This window comes from Falco biarmicus, chromosome 14 (genome assembly GCF_023638135.1).
Source record: "Falco biarmicus isolate bFalBia1 chromosome 14, bFalBia1.pri, whole genome shotgun sequence".
Lineage (NCBI taxonomy): Eukaryota > Metazoa > Chordata > Aves > Falconiformes > Falconidae > Falco > Falco biarmicus.
The window spans coordinates 10,247,772-10,266,670 of NC_079301.1; the positions used below are offsets into that span (position 1 = coordinate 10,247,772).

An 18,899-nucleotide genomic window follows, 5' to 3' on the forward strand; every position below is an offset into this window, starting at 1 on the left:
TGTGACCACAAGCGCTCCAGGCAAGGATGCCCCTGCCCCAACAGCAGACTTGGCCTAACTGGCAAAATACCCTCACACTTGAGGGCAGAAGAGTTGCTTTGGCACAGAAAGATTGTATGTGCAACTTGCACGGGTTGTATGTTACTATCAGAAGCCCTGAGGTCCTACAGAACTGAGCAACTATTAGGAAATAATACATCCAACGGTTTGACAACCTACTGTAACTCCCTCAAAACTCAACCAACTTAGTTTCAGTCACACTGAAAACACAAATTAAGCATACGCAGGTTCTCTCAACACTACCCAGAAGGTGGCAAACAAAACAGCACTGTAAAGCAGAACAAAGTGCTTCTGTTAAAAGGAGGAGGGGACTTGCCTACCTGGCTGCAGAGGTGTCACTGCAGGGCCAGCCCATCCCTTAACCACAGGGAAGGGGGCAAGTCAAGATGATGATGCTGTGCAGTTAAATCATCCCCTGATGGCACGCAGAGGTTTTGATGACCCCAGTGATGGGGTAGAGCCGAGTAAAGACTCAAGGGCCCAAAAGTTTTGGGTTTTCTAGTCGGTTAGTTTTAAAACAAGGATTTTAATACAGGTTTGTTTATTTTTCAGTTTGCTGAGTTAGAGAACAGCAACAGTTCTGTTTGTAAAAGTCCTACAACGAACCATTGCTTCTACTGTATAGCTTATATGCCTCTAAGACATTTCATGTTTGCTAGCTCATTGGTACCATCCAAACGTGAACAGAAGAGATTTATTTCTTCCTTCCTAGTGCAAAGTTAGAGTTATGGACCAGCTCAAACCAACAGCTGAAACATGCACCCAGCATGCAAGTGTTCACAAACTGCAAACAAACTCCGACTTACTAGTTGACTCCGAACACAAAAGTTCAGAGGGTCTGAAAACAATTAAGGAACAGAAGGAGAAGATAAATTAAGAAATATCAAGAAAAATAGTTGACATGAAAACAGCTCCCTCAATGTGCTGCACGTACTTGTATTACTCTTTCAGCATTCAGCCATCCGAGTATAAAAAGGATGAAGGGATAGATGTTTAACCAATATCCCAGAAGCATTGTGCTTTTGTAAAAATAGATAAAAAATTAAAACTTCTGACCTATTTCCACAGAAAAAAGCTGAAGGTTAGACCCATCTTCCAGATTCTCTTGTCTCCTTATTCCTGTTCTTCCCTTTTAAGGCAACAAATGTATCTGAATTTTCCTAGACCAGCATCTAGGACTAAAATCCAATTGTGTCTTGAAATGCCCTCTCAGGTCTTTAGCAAATACTTGTAGGCCCATTAGACTGGAAAAAACAGAAAGGAAATTATACTGCTTTGCTGGGGAAACAAGCATTCACCTATGCGCCTGGAAAAACTGAGTAGCTTCCAGTCAATACCGTAAGCACGGAGAACTGGAAGTCTTTTTTCCTTGTGTGGAAACGGTCTTTCAGCCTTCAACAAAAGTTTTCATATAGGAAAAGCATGTGGATTCTGTTTGGGTTTTGTTTAAAAACCAACATATGTTTCCTCTGTCCAAATCTAAAGGCTGGCAGTGACAGCACAAAAGGCTCATCATATGCAGAGATCTGTACAAAGAACTGATTTTTACATGGTAAGTTCTCAAACTGATCAGTTTGTAGAAAGAACCCTAGGAAGGGTAAGCAGCAGAGAAGCCAGGTTCAACCTCTTCTACCCCCCTTCCTTAATATTGTGCAAAACAGCTCCCCCAGGCCACTGGAAATACAGAAATACCACTTACATAGACAAACTCTTCAAAACTAATCTTCCCATCTTTATTCTTGTCACTGTCAATCATGAGTTTCTGGATGATCTCTCTCACTTTGTACCCAGGCAGAGGCAAGTTGGCTTCCTTGAAGAGCTCGTGCAACTCGTAGTCACAGATGAACCCATTGCTGTTGAGGTCTGAAAAAAAGAAAGGGCAGAAGGTTTTAGAAATGTGTTAGGACCCTGGCAGGAGCAGCCCCAGGCAGCAGGGCAGAAACACAGCCCCATGCTCAAAAGTGCTTTAGAGAAAGCAGCCTGCACCCTGGGGCCATCTGCAACACACGGAGGTAAAGAGGATTCTCTTAGGGTGGCCCATCGCTGCACAGCACTTTTGGAACCACCTTGTGCAGAGCATTCGTCTTTGCTGAAAGCAAGATCTGTGCAGGACACGGCCACACAGCAGGATGCCCACACCAAAGAATACCGAGCCCAAGCTGTGCCCTGTTCAACGGACACTACCAAGAATACAGCAAAATCAAAGGCACATGGTAACTACACATGGTACATCCTCAGAGAGGGACCCAGCACAAGCCACCAGATCTCTATGGCTTTGGGCAAGAGCAGCTTCGAAGCAGAGCTGACCAGGGGGGCTCTTGGCACGCATCACCAAGGCTGGTGTAAAAGTTTCACAACAGAGCATATGCATTTTCATAAAAGATCTCTGCAGCATTTCTTTTTACATCTAACTGCAGCTGGCTTTGCATGTTAAAAATAGACAGTAATGAAACACAGCACTTCCTACTTTCTGAACTGAAAACACTAAGCTAGCTCTGCATTTATATTTTTCTATCATGCTGATAATGGTTTCATCCCTTTATTGCTGACAGAAGACTGCAGCCAGATGTTTTCATGCTGCCCAAGTATGCTCTGCAAAGACACTTGCTTTGACAGTCAACCTTCACGCTGCAACAGCACCGCATGCTTTGTGAGATGTTGTCACCTACTAGATTTGGGAAGAGAGAAAACAAGAATCTAGTGTGAATCTGGACCTTTTCGCATCAACAGATCGCAAACCCTTTGGGGACGTCATCACATTATTGACTGCACAGGGCTAATCCAGCAGCCCCAGGTTTTCTTCAGGCAAGCGAGGTTTTGCTGCCACCACGGACAGTCCTGGGTCAGATGCCCCTTCCCTCGGGCTAACCAGGACGAGCAGGTGCTGTCCTTCACAGCACAGCAGGTACCCAGGCTTCAGCAGAGCCGGGTCCACAAGCAGCCAGAGAATATGAAGCAGTGAGACGGCCCAGATTCACATCCCAAGACGTAAGCATGAACCTCCAGCACGTTTGGAGACAGGGATTTCAGGACATGTTGGGCTATTACCGGCTCAGCGGCGGTGTTAAAATCCTTTTGCTGCAGGCAAGTCACACAGACAGCCCAGGGAAGTTAATTCAGTGCCTTCAGCTGCCATCTCCTCCCCAGGGTTGGTGCTGTGGGGATGCGCCAGCCCTGGATTGCTGCTGCTGGTGGGGAATACCTGGGTGGGCTGAGGAGCTGGAGATGTGGCAGTCTCCTGCAATTGTCGCCCAACCACAGGCTCTGCAAAGTTGACACAGTGCCTGTGCTGAAGGCATCAGCTGAGCCCTTTAAGGCTAAACGAGAGCAGTGTCTGCATGAAGCAGCTCTGTCTCCTTCTCCCCAACCTCCAAAGCGTCATGGTGCCGTGATGGTGCCCTGCCGAGTGCAGCTCGCCACCACCAGCTGCCAAAACCCCACCATGCTGCGAGGCACCTGGCCCCGCTCGGCTCTGCACAGCCACATTCTGCTCACATCCCACACGGGGGGATTTTTCTGCTATTTATAAAGCAGCAGCTTCTCCCTAAGGCCATAGAGTTAAATTCTACTCAAGCAACAGCTTCTGCTGCCCAAACACCCTCACAGACTGCAGGCAGCTGCTCGCTCCCCAGACCTGTGCCAGCCCCAGTATTTGGTTTTGTCCAAGAGGGAATCCCATACCACAGCCACTGGGGCCAGTATTTATGCTTAAAGGGAGAAACTGTCAAGAAAAAAAAACAAACAAACAAAAAACCACCACAAACAACAATCAGGATAGCTCTGAAGTGTTGGGTTTGTTTGTTTGTTTTGTTTAGCAGATTCTGAAAGTCAATTTACTTTTAAGGAGGTGTCATTGGTGGTTCTTTGGTTCTTATGGTTTTATTTCACAGCAACGTTTCAATAATCAGCATGCCTGTACCACCACTCCAGCTTTCCTCATTTTCCAGATCCATATGGGATTTTAAAATTATTTTTATAAGTTAGCAAGAAAGTGAAATTCAGATGCTTAGTGGCCAACATCCAAAGTAACGCAAAGCAAACCTGTACTCCCTCCTACACTGCAGCCCCTAGGTCTCAGACTACGAGAAAGCATCAATTCCAGTGGATTAATAAAAACATTAAACTATTTTATGAAATGTCAGTGTTTACAATAATGCTGATGAAATAATGTGGCTTGAGCCAATGATTAATGATAGCAACAGGCTGTTGTCTGGCCTTCAATTTCAGAATTTTATTCCAAAAAAATATAAGCTTACAAAGGCAAGCTTTATTAAACGGTCCAGCCTGAGATGTCATCAGCAAACTATTTCCCCTCTAAATAAATCACAGCTTCTTCTGTTACAGTTTTATTACTAAATCTAAGTCTATAATATGCATCTTTCCCCTGCCTCACAGCCAGTGAAGACAATCAGACAAGAAGGGATTTGCTAATCTCCGGGGCCTGTGGACCTGAAACAAAACTTTGCTTTCACCCTCAGTGCACCTACAGCCAACTCCCATTGCTTCAGCCTGTGCCTGACTGAACCGACCACAATCCTTTGCCGTGCTGCCAAATTAAGCAGGTAAATCCAGAAACACCTGTTCATCACTTCTTCCAATCAATCCGCCACCTAAAAAATTAACTTTTACATCTACCCAAATGTTAGTGGGCAAAGGACAGAGAAAAATAAGACTTAAAAATACATATTCTATCCTTGATAGAATCACAGGTGTGATTTTCATTTGGAAAAGGTTTTTCCCTTGACTTGTCTAGCTTAAGCATTCAGAAGTGTTTCTGAACCAGGCTTGCATGTGCCATGTCTAAGCCTATTCAGAAGTGAAAGATATATGGTATTTATATATGGTACATATACATATATTTATACATATTATACACAATATATGGTATTTATGAGGCAGAAGCCTGTTGGGTTAGACAGCAGGGAACAGAGCTCCAAAGTCCCCACCTGTAATACACCAGAAGAATGCATGGGTAAAAGGGTGCTTAAACTTGTTTAGAGCTCAGTTCTACATATAAGCCCCTGCATGTCTTTTAAGGGTACAATCTAGTTCAAGGAATTAATCCCTAGCCTTTCATTTATATTGGTTTACTTGCAGAACAAAACCTGCAATTTAAAAACAGTGACTGAAATGCAGCTGAGGAGTTGGCCAAGGCCATTGTCTGGTCCATTCACACTTGCTCGGCAGACCTCAGTCTCAGCCTGAAAGCATCAAATGTGGCTGCAGGGCAGATATCAGGAATTTACTGCAGTCTGGGTCAACATCTGCCCATTTTGAGGGTTTTGTTCACCCCTGCAAAGCAGCATCTTCCCAGTCCTCTGGGTGCTCCTATTTCAAAGATTTACCTCTGGCCACTGAAAAAAAAAAAGTTAAAAAACAAAGAGCCATCTGCAACACACACTCACATGTGATTCAGGAGCACGGCACCAGGAAAGATGCTGCCCATCAGGAGGGGCTGCACACCAGTGGCTCTCAGCACCTGCACTGGGCTCAGACAGCCAGCACATAAGCAAGTGTGAAGGGAACAGACACACCGTTGAGTAAATGCACCTTAACTCACTCAAAACCCTGGGGTCTCAGGACTTGAGTTCTTCCAACTCTTAACGACATCCCAAACAACCACCTGTAAGAGTTACTCTTCCATAGTATCCTGAGGGGAAAAAAAAAAAAATTCACTGATTTCATAGATTAAAGGGGCTTTGGGAGTGGGATTTACAAGCAAGACAGAACCAACTTGCAGATAGTTCAGCTGCAAGACCCCACACCAAGTCACGGTTTTGCAGTAAAGATGCTCTCATTTCAAGCTTTAGCTTCTTGGCCACAGAAGGGCAGAGGCAAGTGTTCAAACCTGGTGGATGTGCTAGCCTGTGGGTTTGGCTTGGTAGCAGAGTCAAGTAACCTGAATTAGCAATTGACTATGTGGTAGAATACGGACCCATTCTCCTCTTAACATATCAAAAAGCCTTCAGCCCTGCAAACCTGACCAATAGGCCTGAGATCCCTATCCCACAGGGCAGCTGCTTCCCTCCCCACTGCCTCTGCTCCCCCCTCTGACATCACAGTCAAATGTACAAAGTACATTAAACAAAAAAACCACTAGTCACCTTTGCATCACCAGCAAGTTCCGTAATTATTTCTAGCATTACTGCAGGCCCACCATATGGTGCCTTGCTGGATGTCCTGCAACAGGGCCAGACTTCAGGAAGGTAGTCTAAAATTCCTCTCTAACAAAATCTGAAGTGGTATTCAACAGCTGAAGAGGCTGTCTAAATAGAAGCTATCCCAAATGAAATCCTTCGGCGTACGGCCCAGAATTACTAATGGAAGAAAGCAAAATTGTTTTAACAGACAAGCTACAGCCTGGATTCATTATAGTCTGCCCGATGGAAAGGAAACTACAGCACATCTGAAGTTTCCTATTTCTACTGAAAGATGCATGCACGCCAGCGTACCAAACCTGGGAAAGGTCACCGCAGCGACGCGCGGCACTATCTTCTGCCCGTACGCAGGTGGCGCAGCAAAGCCGCAATAATCGAGACCCAAAAGCTGCTTCAAGCTCTGGCTCAGCTTCCTCCCAACAAGTACTTAAAATAGCTTAAATAACAGGATGCAAGAGGGGAAAGTAACCCACACGTTTCCTTTTAAGGATATATGCTCAGCAGGACATACTGAAGCAGGATCACAGATCCCTATTTGCCTTAAGCTAACATTTCAGAGCATTGTTTTACCACCTTCCAGCAGCGTACAAAGTGTTCAGCTGGGTTAGGATTTTTAAGTACTTTGCGTTTCCAGAAAAGATGCTTATCTTTGCTATTAGAAGCCGGGAGAAGGAAGACAAATAAACAGAGCAAGTCTGTAGATTTTGTTCTGCCATGCCTCCCTAAGAAGTGCCACCGTTTGGTCAAGTACGTACATACACACACCTGTTCTACAGAACAAATTCAGGGATCAGCCAAGATGTGGAGCAACCTGCTCTTCTCCCCCTAACCTGCAGGTTGTTCAAAGCCTAGACAGGTCTTACGGCCTACTTAGTTTTGGTGTGTTTTTTTAAGATGGTAAAATGCTTTTTTCTCCCCACTGCTGTTTACCACTTGGATCACTTCCAATACAAATACCTGATTGCAGGAGGCTGGGAGCTGCTTGTCTGAGCTGTAGCTGACTTCAGTGCTAACCTTAAGCCATGGTTTCTCACCCATGGACTGCTTCTAGTAAGCAGTAGGTAGTTTATGGGACTCTTCCCTTTGGATGGCTATCAGAGAACAGCACACCAGCTTCCCAGGAGGGCGGAGATACCTTCAAGTGACATGGAAGGCAAACAGTGACGAAGTACGTAGTAACATGCCTCACTGCCTTCCAGCATCACCAGATGTCTCGACCTGGTCCAGCTGCACACAGAAAAGCTGGTCAAACACACATCGTTAAAGTCCCATCAATCCACACATCCAGAACAGCAACGTGCCCTACGCTAGAGTTGAAGCGGGTGTCCAGGAAGCCCATTTTTGCATTGGAGCAAGGCACATCTTGGTGAGCAGAAACCACCCTGTGAGATGGTTCCTGTTCTCCACACCTCCTTTATGACATTCTAGAAGCCAGCCAGCTGAGCTTTGCTATAACCATACTTCTCAGCTGTGTTCCAAGTCTTCAGATAGCTGGGAAACGAAAGAAAGGCTTCATTTGAAATAGCAGCCTTCATCCAACTTTTCTTCACATTCACTGAGAACTTGTAATGTCATCTCTAGTGAAAGTCACTCAGCCAGCTAGTGACCAGTTCCATTTCCCAAGGCAAATATGGCTCCTTTAGGCAAGAATAAAAGGAATGAGAACATTAAAGACACTCCTGACAGGCATGTCCCACAGCAATGCTTTTGGGCTGTACCACGCTTAAAGCACACAAAACAGAAAGCAGCTGAAAAGGACTAGCAGATCCCATCTCACTTGTGGGTATGTCCTGGCTAATTATCACATTTCTCAATAATAGCTAAGTTTTGACGCTGCTTTTATAATTTAAAACCAAACAGGGACCCACCTCCTGGAGCAGGGTGAGCTGGTTTCCTGAAACAAACCAGGATTTGACTGAGGTTTCTCCCCATATGCCCAGTGCAAAGGCAGCCAGCCAACCTAATCTTAATAATTTCCCACCACACTAATGACAAAAAGCCACCACATTCCAGCCAGGTTAATAAGTTTATCCAAGAACAGAATGGACTGCCTGCATCCCAGCTTTATTAAGGTTCGCACTCAGAGGCACATAGGCAGCAAGAAGCACAATAGTCACTCATCTCCCTCTGCAGCAACTCATTTCCACCTGCTGGGAAAAGTCTTGGGAAGAGTAAGACAGGAGAGGGAACCTAAAATGTAACTCGCTTCAAGTCCTAACAGGGAATACTGCTCCGTGAGGATCAGTTGTCTTTGAAATCAGTGTTTCTCACCGCGGATTGCAAATTCAGAGGAAGTGGGAGTTTTAAGAGCCACCCTGCTCTAGAGGGCAATTTACCTGACACAGGTGAGGCAGCTACCAATTTGTCCTTATAACCAGTGCTCAGGCGATGCCAATACCCAGTTAGGAAAACGAAACACTGGCTCTGATCACTTGTGCAACTCATTCCCAGTCAGTGCCAGTCCCGGGTGTGGTTCCCCAGCTGCATACGCTGACCTCAGTCCACACTGCTGCGGTCCAGCTCCCATCCCGCCCCTCCCCGACGATTCTCTGATCCTTCAGTAAACCATATCAGGAAACTATATCAGCAGAAAACAATTTCCTCCATGATGTCAGTTTTCTGCCCATTTCAGCTGCCCGAAGCAGCCTGCCAGAGGCTTCTGCAATGCCAGGGCAGGGGGAAAGCTGGAAGGCAGGCGGAGTAGCTTGGGCTGTGCAACTCCTCGAGCATCACAGGCTGTTAGGGAGATGAGAACCAGAGAAGAACATACACATACACTGAACCCGCATTTTATTATCACCACAAGTTGCTCCATAATGGCCCAGTAAACAGACACCACCTAGTTTTTGCCTACAAGATCACCAAACGCAGTGCTTCAAATGTGCCTGCACAAACCAGAAATGTAGCACCTACGTTTGCCATCTGCATGGCTCAGCCAGTCTGCCAAAACCCAACGTGACCAGACCCAAGCACTGTGCAAGCCTTGAGGTGCTGCCTGGGCCAAAGTAATGCAATACTGCTTTGGATATTTCTTCTGCCATGAAGAACCAGGCAAAGCCCACCCTGGAGCAACAGGGCAAGGCTATCTGCCAGTGCTCACTGACAGCCAGACTGCCCACGTCCCTCCCTTCCTGCCAGTGCTCACTGACAGCCAGACTGCCCACGTCCCTCCCTTCGTGCTCCCTGGCTGGAAATGACAAGCCAGAAGCAACAAGGCTGCCAAGGGACCCCTCGGCATGGAGAGAGGATCACAAAAGCACCAGACTGCCCACACCCTGCTGGCACCACTGCTGGCAGAGGTGGGATAAAGCCATAACAAACGTACAGCAGACAGGAGCAAGGTCTCCCCACTGTGACTTACCAACTTTGGCAAAGGCCTCCTTGAGTTCCTCCAGCTCATCTTTGGAGATTTGCATAGTGTTGGCCATCTCATGAATTTAGGGAGTACCTGAAGAGAGAAAAAGATACTGTGTGAAACCAGGCTGCATTCAAACCCATGCCATTTTGAACAGTAGTATAGCAACAATCAGTACCAAGGTCACCGCAGTTCTTCAAGCCACATTTATCTTTCCACTAAGAAAAAAAGACATGTGAAACTCAGATGATGGGAAATGCACTCCTTAACAAGTCAAAAAATCCCATTAGCTTTGTTATTATTTAACTCTGTGTATCTATTTTACGGGCTATGTTGTTCTGCACACATTAAGATACCTGCTGCCAGTACGTTCTGTAGGTCAGAAAAGCTCACGTTCTCCAGGTATTTTCCATAACTTTGAACAAAATCAGAATCCAGAGTTAAAATATTCATGCAAGAGATACTGAAGGTTCTGCCTGCCTGTTCCACAAGAGCACACAGCTACCGAACCCAAATAATAGATTCTAAACAGTACCTGAAAAAGGTCTCTGCACAAAGTAGTGTGCCTGATATTGTTTGCTAAAAGGAAATAGTCTGCTTTACTACAAGAAAGTGGTTTGAATAAACACCTGCCTACTTCCCCAGAGTCAGTCTCTCAAACTATGTAAGCAACAGGCTGTTTGCTCTGCCGCTGACCCCCGCCACCCTCCCGAGCACGGCATGGCAGGAACACCGCAAGCAAGCGCGGAACAGCAGGCATCAGCCACACTCAACCCCAGAGCACGCAGAATCTCTGCTTTGATCAGATCTGCTTGGTGTTTAAGAAACAGAGAGGATGAAGCATACAGTTCCTACACCCATCTGCTACCATCCTCCTTTCCAAGCACTGATTAAGTGCCACCCGGCCGGGCTGGACAGGAGGTATCACCGTAAGGATGGGAAAAGACTAGTGACCTGCCTACGTCTCCTTCCCACGACATGCGTGACAGCAGCATCAGATGCCCTGTTGGCTCTTTGGCTAACACGATCAAAAGAGATCAACGACTGATGGAACAATGCTAACAGGGCGATCCCTGTGCACGAACCATGTGCAGGCACGGATAACATTCTAGCACACATGCCACCTCTCGCTCAGGGTCTTTAAAAATGGGGATCTGGGCAGGCTCGGTGCAACTTCAAATGAGTTTTGCATCCTACGATTTCCAGCTCCCACTTGTCAGCTACAGTCGCTGCAAGTTGAGAAATAAAAGGTTCCTCCTCTGCCTATGGGAACAGCTGCCTCCACCTTTGTAAGCAAAAGGATGAGGGGTGAGTTCAGGTTTACAGGCTGTCACAAGGCAGGATCCTGAGCGCTCAAGCAACAAGAGGCTCAGTTTCACAAATGCCTGTGTGCCCATTCGCCAGCCTCTTTTGTCTGAGGCTCCCAGCTGCCTCCACAAGCACTTGTTAGCTTAAGAACACAAGTTTGCCTGTAGCTGTAAATATTCATTTTCTGTAACACTTCACTCGTCTAGAAAGAACTAAGTTGTTAGAGATGAGAGCGATGGGCAGGTGTGGCAGCCTGGGAAAGCAGCTCAGACAGGTGCTAGCAGCAGAGAAAGTCAACAAGAAGTTGCATCACTGCAGAGACATGAAGGAAAGCACATCAGACCCGACCTCCCAGCATCTGCAGAGCTGTCAACAGACACGACAAGATATTTAACAGTCAGTAAAAGCCACCACCAGCAAGACAACTAAACTTCATCATTGGGCTTATACTGCAAGAACGTGGCAGGGAGAAGAATCGCAAGGCTGCATCAGACTGACAGAGGAGGAAAAAAAGGCACCATAGTAAATTTTTTATACTGTTTCACAGATTACAGGTTAAGCTAATTGACCAAGAAAATACTACTCTGCAGGTCCTTGCAAGATGCAGGAGTGCTGTGCAGCACTGCCTGTCTTGCTGGATGTCCAGTCTGCCAGCCCGGCACCTGTCCCCGTCCCTGACACAGCCCTTTCCCTGCAGCACTCGCACGGGTGCCCCAGCAGCCTAAGCCTCAGCACCACCAAACGTGGCTGTTCTTTCCAGGGGATAAAGGACTTGCTCAGCAAGAAACCAGCTCTGAGCAAGCTTGGTGCACGCTACAGGAGGTGGATTTCACGACTGGCAGAGACACACTTGGGAACGCTATCAGAAATGGAGACACTTGTGGGTACACAGGCAGGCAGGTGGCATGACCTGCCAGGCAGGAGAGGCCGAGCTAGGAGACTTAAAAATTCAGCCAATCCTCCTTTACAAGTTCTGCCACCTTCCCAATCCTCACGTGCACGAATTCATTCTCAAACTATGATGATTTCCCTTAAAAAGGGATTTCCAAAAGCATCTTTATTTAATGACTTCATTGGAATTTAATTTGCTGCTGACTACCTCTGACATCTTTAACACCAAAACAAGCACCATAAGCAAAGAGATATTCAGAAGGTGCTCTGTTTGACTTTATCAGGGAACTAGCACACTCTGAATATGCCCTGTTTGTGTGGATCCTCATTCAGAAAAACTTTTCACTTCCAGCCCCTACGCTGTTCCGCTCCGTCAGTGAGCCTACAGAACAGGTTTACCTCTCCGTTTTCACATCGCTCCTTCCTTCTCGTGTGCTTGAGAGGAGAGAGGGAGAATCTGAACCAACACAGAAAAAGCAGACACCTGACCTTGTTATAACTGTCTGGGAGGGGGAAAGTATGTTAGGACAGAACAAAACAGTAGATGAAAAGGTTAGTGGGCCACACAGTTACAAGTTGACAGCCACTGCTAAGCTCCCAAAGCAGTCTGAGGGAGTTCTGTTGCTGTGAAGAGCTATTGCACCAATATTGGCACACTGGGCTGGGGGGCAGGGGAGCTTTTCAGTTTTTTGTTGTGTGTGTGGGGGGGTGTTTGTTTGTTTTTAATAGCCGAGTCTAGGGCATTCAGAATTGTGGTTTTTTTTCATTCAGTTGCATTTTTAAACAAGAGGCTTTGTCTTCAGAGACATAAAAAGTCCTTTTATCACACTGGCATAGGGATCACACATCAGTTGCCTCACTCGAAGCCCTGCGGGGACACAGCACCACGCTGCTCACGCCTCACCACATCACATTCACTTCTACCGCCAGCAAAGCCTCTGCCAGGGCAGGCAATGACAGCCAGAGACAACCTCACACTTCAAGAGCCGGTTTAGAGGGAGGAAGAGAGAACAAGGGGAAAAGAGGAGACAGAATTGAACTTAGCGATCCCACACCCATTTTACACTCTGGTAACAGATGGTCTGTCGGTCAGTGTGCAAATAAACAGGGTGTATATGGAAACAATTCCTGCTCCAGATCCCTCTTGCTCCTGCCTTCATCCCTCACCCTGCAGAGGGAAAGCAAAGGCAGCTCTGTAACACAGGGATGCACAAAAGCAGCTTCACAAGAGGAGAGCGGCTGGCAGCCAGAGCAGCCCGTTTCTGTCCTCTGAAGGCTTCACTTTGTGCTGCAGATCAGAGCTGCTTCCAGGGCATCTCAGGTTTTCAAATATCAACTCCCTTCCCAGAGAGGGGCTGTATAAAGTTTCTGTGCAAACAAGTTTTATAGCTTCTAAACACACTGTAGTCACTGAATCAGGGTTAGTTTATTTGCTCTCCAGACAGAACTGCAATGCAGGCAGGTTAAATAAAGCTGCCCCAGCTCGTGTGTTTTAACAGCTGTAAGCCACCTGCAGCCACACCATTGCAGGGGGACTGTCACCAGCACTCAGCACTTCCAGTGCAAGTGCCAGAAGCTAGCCAGGACTTTTGGGTGGATTAACTGCCCAAACAGTAACTTAAAAACACTCAAGCCCAAAGAAAAAGTCCCCAAGACGGGAAAGCCCTGGAAGCTGCATCCTGCACAGAAGATTGGTGGAAAATGGAGGGGGGGCATTCAGGCATCTGCACATCCCCTTGAATGCTGCAGGATTAATTCAATTTTGAAAGCACATGGCAACCAAATATTTCCCGACAGCCACTTGAACATTTCCAACAGAAACAGAGCTGGAATTTGCTGCTGATCCAAATGGAAGAATTTGCTTTCTTAGCAGCTCCGTGTTAGCCTGAAAACCGAGCTGCTCCGTTCACTCCCAGACCCACCCCGTTTAATATCTGTACAACTGACTGATGAACAGCATCATTTTGTTTACTCAAACAGGCAAATGCAGAGGCACATTAAAGTGTCAACAAAAAGGTATTAGTATCTCCTTTTTCCATCCGATTTAAAAAAAAAAAAAAAAAAAGAGCGGGCCAGGCCCGGTCGGGAGCAGTGACTCACCACGTACGTATTCCCCTTTTCAGAGGAACCTGTGGTTTTGCTACCTTGTCGTGACAAAGGCTCCAGACAGGGGAAGGCGAGTCAGTCAGCATTAGCTAATTAAAAATACTGCAAAACCTGCATCTCCCTGACCGCTAACCCGGCGCATATCAGCCTTGCTTTAGGAATAACGAGTCGGGCAGCCAGGCACTCGGTCCCCCCACAACCCACGGCAAGGGCCAGAGCCGCCGGGCATGCAGCACAGCACCGACACAGCGCCTGCCTCATCCTGGTGATTCAGCTGAGGCAGGATCCGGCCCCCAGGCGCTCTGCGGCTCACCTCATCTTCCTCTTCCTCCCTGTCCCACAGGTAGGGCTGAGCCCTGCCAAGAGCCTCATCACAGAACAGGGTGGCCATCCGCAGTCCCCTGCTTCCCTCTCCCCATGCACCCCCCAACGCTTTTGCAAGATGTACGAATCTTGGTCACCATAAAGTCTTTCCGAGCCCTCTGCTGCCAGCGCCCCACCCCACTGCCTCACAGACCCCCTCTGGGGGGGTCCATGGCTGTGCAAGCTCCAGAGCTGCTGGGGCAGCCCAGGGCAAAGCGAGTCACTGGTGAAGGCTGAACACCTGAGTTTTCTTTGCATCCCTTCCCCCAGGTAATTGGGATGCTGCAGGCAACTCCTGACACTGCAGGAACCCTCTTCCATCAGCAACAGCCAGCCCTAGGCTCATGCTGCAATTGGAAATACTTGCAGGCAGGAGAGGGCACACGCACACACCCTGCTCCCCCCCCAAATCCATCGTCAGGCACACCCAGCAGCTCTCCTGGCTCCTTTTTCTGGTCCAGTCCAAACAGAGCCTTTAGGGTTTGCAGACATCATCTTCAAACTTGACAGCAGCAGAAGGGAGTGAAAGCTTGCGGCGCACAGAATTTGTCTGATGAGTCCACCAACATAAATATTTACTGCCACTTTGGGGGGAGACGGGGAAGTTTAGGGACTGATGATGACCTGTAAATGAAATCCTATCATGCAATCCATCCTCTCCTGCTCATAATCTCTGTGTTTCAAACACTATTTTGTTCATCAAATTCCGCCAAGACAGCACCCACTTGTTACATGCGGTTAATAGCAAACACCAGGCTGCTGGAAGCACATAAACCTTGGCAATTAAATAGATTTGGTGATTATCTTCCAGGCAGTCATAGGTCAGAGGCACAGGCTGAAACCAGACCTTTGTCACACTTTCATATTTCCACATAAGAATAGGTGTCAACCTGGTAAGAGCAGTGATAAGGAGATGCTACTGCATCCGACCGCACTGCTGCGGTGTGTAACACCTTATCAACAGCATGACACTGCTACAAACCACCGTCCCCAGAAATTACTTTGCTGTTGCTCTTTGCACGAATGCACTTTGCATGCACGCAAAACATGGAGATGTTCCTCTTGACTCAGCTGTTTCCCCTGCCTCAGGAGGAAAGAAGCACAGGAAGCTTTGATCAGGTGCTTCCTTGTGGTGCCAGACTCAGCCAAGTAGCTGCATCTCTCACCTGTTGCTCTTCCCTTCAACCAAGCTTTCCCAGCCCCATGCACATCAGGCTCAACACCAACAAAAGTACAGCTCTGCTGTCAAGGTCTGTAATGCTTTTAATTATTGAACAGCACTGGGCTGTAACACCTGCAAAGCCATCACCCAAACCCAGCTTTATTTCACTATTAATCCAGCTTTCCTTGTCCATGCACAGCACCAAATACTGAATTTCTTTAAGCTTGTCTTGCCGTTTGAATTTATTACCTCCCACCACCCAGTTTTCCAGCTTCCTCAAGCTATTACCTTTCCACACAGTACATCCAGAACACACAGAGTACACACTTTGATTTGTCCATGCTGGCTGTGTAGCCCACCAGCTGATACACAGCCGCTTGCTGCATCGCGGGGAAAGGGGCAGAGGACCGCAGGCAGCAATTCCCACTGCACAGGCATCTTATGGCTCACTTCTTCCAATCCCATGTAAAGATTACCTCCAGCTACTGTGTTTGAAGCACCTCTAAATCAGCAAAAGTCCCATTATCAGGTTTTGCTTTATATCCTTTCAAATCCCTGAAACTGTCATGCTGGGAGAAACAGGCTCCCTGCTACACTTATTTTCACCTGGGAGCAGCCTGTAAGACTTCGTTCCTGTTGTTACGCAACTCACCACTGCTGAGGAGGAAAAAAATCTGTCAGATCCATCAGGAGCAGACACATGCTGGAGTTAGTCACTGCACTTGGCTTGCCAGGGGCTGTCTCTGGATTTGGAGGCATGTGTCTATGGGTATCCACCTCTGGACATGCAACTTCCTCCAGCGGGTCCAGGTTAAAAACCCAATTTCTCCTAGCTAGACATGCTCAGAACAATGTCAGAGAGTTTTCTGAGCTTGGGTAGGTGCCCAGCAGGGATCTGGGCTGCACAGAGACAGGGTCACTCCAATGGTACAGAACAACTGCAGCAAAACAGTTTTCCTATGCCTTCTGTGTAGACTTTAACCACCGCCCCGACATCCACGGACAGCCTGGACAACCTGATCCTTCACTTTTTGCATACTGTCAGTGTTTTCTCTCCCTTCAAGACAGAACCTGATTCATAACTTCAATCGGCTTAAATCCTTATTAAAAACAATTGCTGAGCCATCAGCCAATTCACATGCCTCTGACTCCCCTGCACAGCCATGGAGGCTTGCTGGGGTGCAGCCAGACCAGGCTCTGAGACTCCCATCATAAATGTCGTAACAGCCTGAAGCTGTGCTGGGGAGGTTTAGATTGGATGTTAGGAAAAACTTCTTCACCGAAAGGGCTGTCAAGCACTGGAACAGGCTGCCCAGGGAAGTGGTTGAGTCACCACCCCTGGAGGTGTTTAAAAGGCAAGTAGATGTGGCACTTAGGGACATGGTTTAGTGGTGGACTTGACAGTGTTAGGTCATGGTTGGACTTGATGATCTTAAAGGTCTTTTCCAACCTAAATGAGCCTGTGATTATATGGCAGGAAAGCTAACAGGTTCACCACCTGCATAAGCAAGGGGGGATGAGGATTACAAAGCTGAATCAGTGCTAATTTCCTTCCCCAGAAGCGATCGGGACCTGCTTGCTGAGACCTGCAGGTTACCCTCAACATGCCTTAAGCATGTGTCTCTTGATTTCCCAATATTCAGCCCAAAAGGAGCCCAGTTCCTTATGAAGGTGAGCTGCAGACCTCAGCCTGTACCCTGACCCCCAGCAGCTGGATAAAGCCCCTCCAAGGCTGAAGGGAGTCACGGCCACACAGCCCAGACCCATCTCCACCCCCCAGCCTCCGCTCTCAGGTAGCGCCTTTGCTTGGCAGGTAACACGACTGATATTCAATATGCCACGATAAAGCAAGAAGCGTTACTCAGTCTGTTAAACTTCCCTCCCGCCCAGGCAGGGGAATCAACCCGATCCCTGAATTAAATCACGGTACAGTCACTGCTTATTCAATGCCAGCAAACATGCTCCTGCAAGCCAAACACCCGGCATGACGGTGCTGATCCCTGGCGAGCTGGACAATAGCGAGTTTCAGCAATTAATTTTGGAAGGGTGGGTTTCGTGCAAACTTTTAGAAGGTACAGCTGCAGTCAAGTGATTTTTGCAGACTGTTTTACCAGTTTGAAGGTAAACAGAACTGTCCTGAAACGGCAGAGCCAGGGCTGAAATCCCAGCAGCTGGGCAACTGCTGCCCAGATGGTAAACATTCAGAGAAGTGTGTCAATGAATGTTTTCTTAAATAAGAAACAAAACACTAGAAACTACAAACCATACTCTAAGCATTGGAATTATATTTCAAAAGTCTCTTAAACCCCAGGAATTTCAGTAACTGGTTTCTTACTAGAAAGAGCTACTGATAAAATAAGGAAAACCTTTTTACATCCTTCCCCTGCTGCCTGTAATCTTGTTTAGAAAGCACTTGGGGAAAAGGGAAAGAAATCAAAGTAATTTCATTCAGAGCAAGAAAGCAACGCTAGACCGCAATAAATCAGCGTTGCTGCATAGCTGTCCTAGCACAATTTGGAAGCAGAAGAAACCCTGTGAATTCAACACTTACTTTCTCTAGAGAAGATCCTATCTACCCTTAACAAAAACAGAAACATTAATCTCCGAGATTAATGTGAAATGGCTAGAAGAGCAGGAGAGGGGCTGTCTGCCTCCCAGGAGGCTGCCATGACAGTAAAATCACGTTTAGTCTGACAGCAGGGTGTTCCCCACACTTCTCTATAATTTAACTTAACACAGGGAGGAGCAATAGGGAAAAAAAGGTAGCAGTTGCCAGTCCACGATCAAGCGAGCTCTACTCCATGACTCTTGGATTTTGGACAAACATTAATAATCTCTGCAAAACGCACCCTAATTAGCAGGTTTTAAGGCCAGGCAGGATCTCCAAGCTGCATCCAGCACTCCTGGAGCCAAGTTCTCACTTCTCAATGGGTTCCTTCAAGCTGCTTTGGTTTGCTAAACCTCCTCCCTCAGTTTAGCAGCTCAGACGGTGCCCGATACCCCTAGGACAGATGTAGTGGTTAAAGAGATGTGTGCACTGTAAACAGCATGCAACCTCATCACTACTTCGAATTTCAGGAGAGTGTGAAAGTCCTCCAGATGTGGAAATCATTCTTTACAGCCAGATGTTTTGCAGAATAAGGGCAGGGCAAGAGCAAAATATAACTAAGCAAAACCTCAGAGCAACACATTTAGCCCAAACAAAATCAGGACATGAAGAAGCTATGCTAGATGTGTTTTACAGGTTTTCAGACATGTTGAATGTTAAGTTTTTTTCCGCACAAAAAAAAAATCAGCATTTCAGTTCAATACTTAAAAGTACTTGGTAGATATGTGGTTTAGCCAGTAGCAACTGCTAAAGCATTTGGAGGGGGTCTATGCTGGCTTCCAGCATCAAGTATAGCCAGCCCTCACCAGAAAACATAGCAAGCAAGATAAACCCTGTTTGGAAACAGAATCCTGCCAGGCTGTGATGCCACACACCACTCCCACTGGA

At 47.1% G+C, this 18,899-nt stretch overlaps 2 protein-coding genes across 6 annotated transcripts in view; one reads left to right on the top strand and one right to left on the bottom strand.

Annotated features, from left to right (window-relative positions):
- Window positions 1–18,899, bottom strand: part of PLS3 (plastin 3) — a 52,279-nt gene that overhangs the window by 12,698 nt on the left and 20,682 nt on the right. For 3 of the 5 annotated variants that reach the window (XM_056359771.1, XM_056359772.1, XM_056359773.1), the window contains exons 2-3: window positions 9,580–9,666; window positions 1,760–1,923 (exon numbers count right to left, since the gene is read on the bottom strand). In XM_056359771.1, coding sequence (XP_056215746.1) covers window positions 1,760–1,923; window positions 9,580–9,646 — 231 coding nt within the window. In that variant the 5' untranslated portion in view covers window positions 9,647–9,666. Of the gene's footprint in view, window positions 1–1,759; window positions 1,924–6,512; window positions 6,536–9,579; window positions 9,667–18,899 lie in introns of those variants that run through there. The other 2 variants (XM_056359774.1, XM_056359775.1) reach the window with 2 other exon arrangements.
- Window positions 17,388–18,899, top strand: part of LOC130158882 (NADH dehydrogenase [ubiquinone] 1 beta subcomplex subunit 4-like) — a 28,656-nt gene continuing 27,144 nt past the window's right edge. The window contains exon 1 of the mRNA XM_056359982.1: window positions 17,388–17,449. Coding sequence (XP_056215957.1) covers window positions 17,388–17,449 — 62 coding nt within the window. The remainder of the gene's footprint in view (window positions 17,450–18,899) is intronic.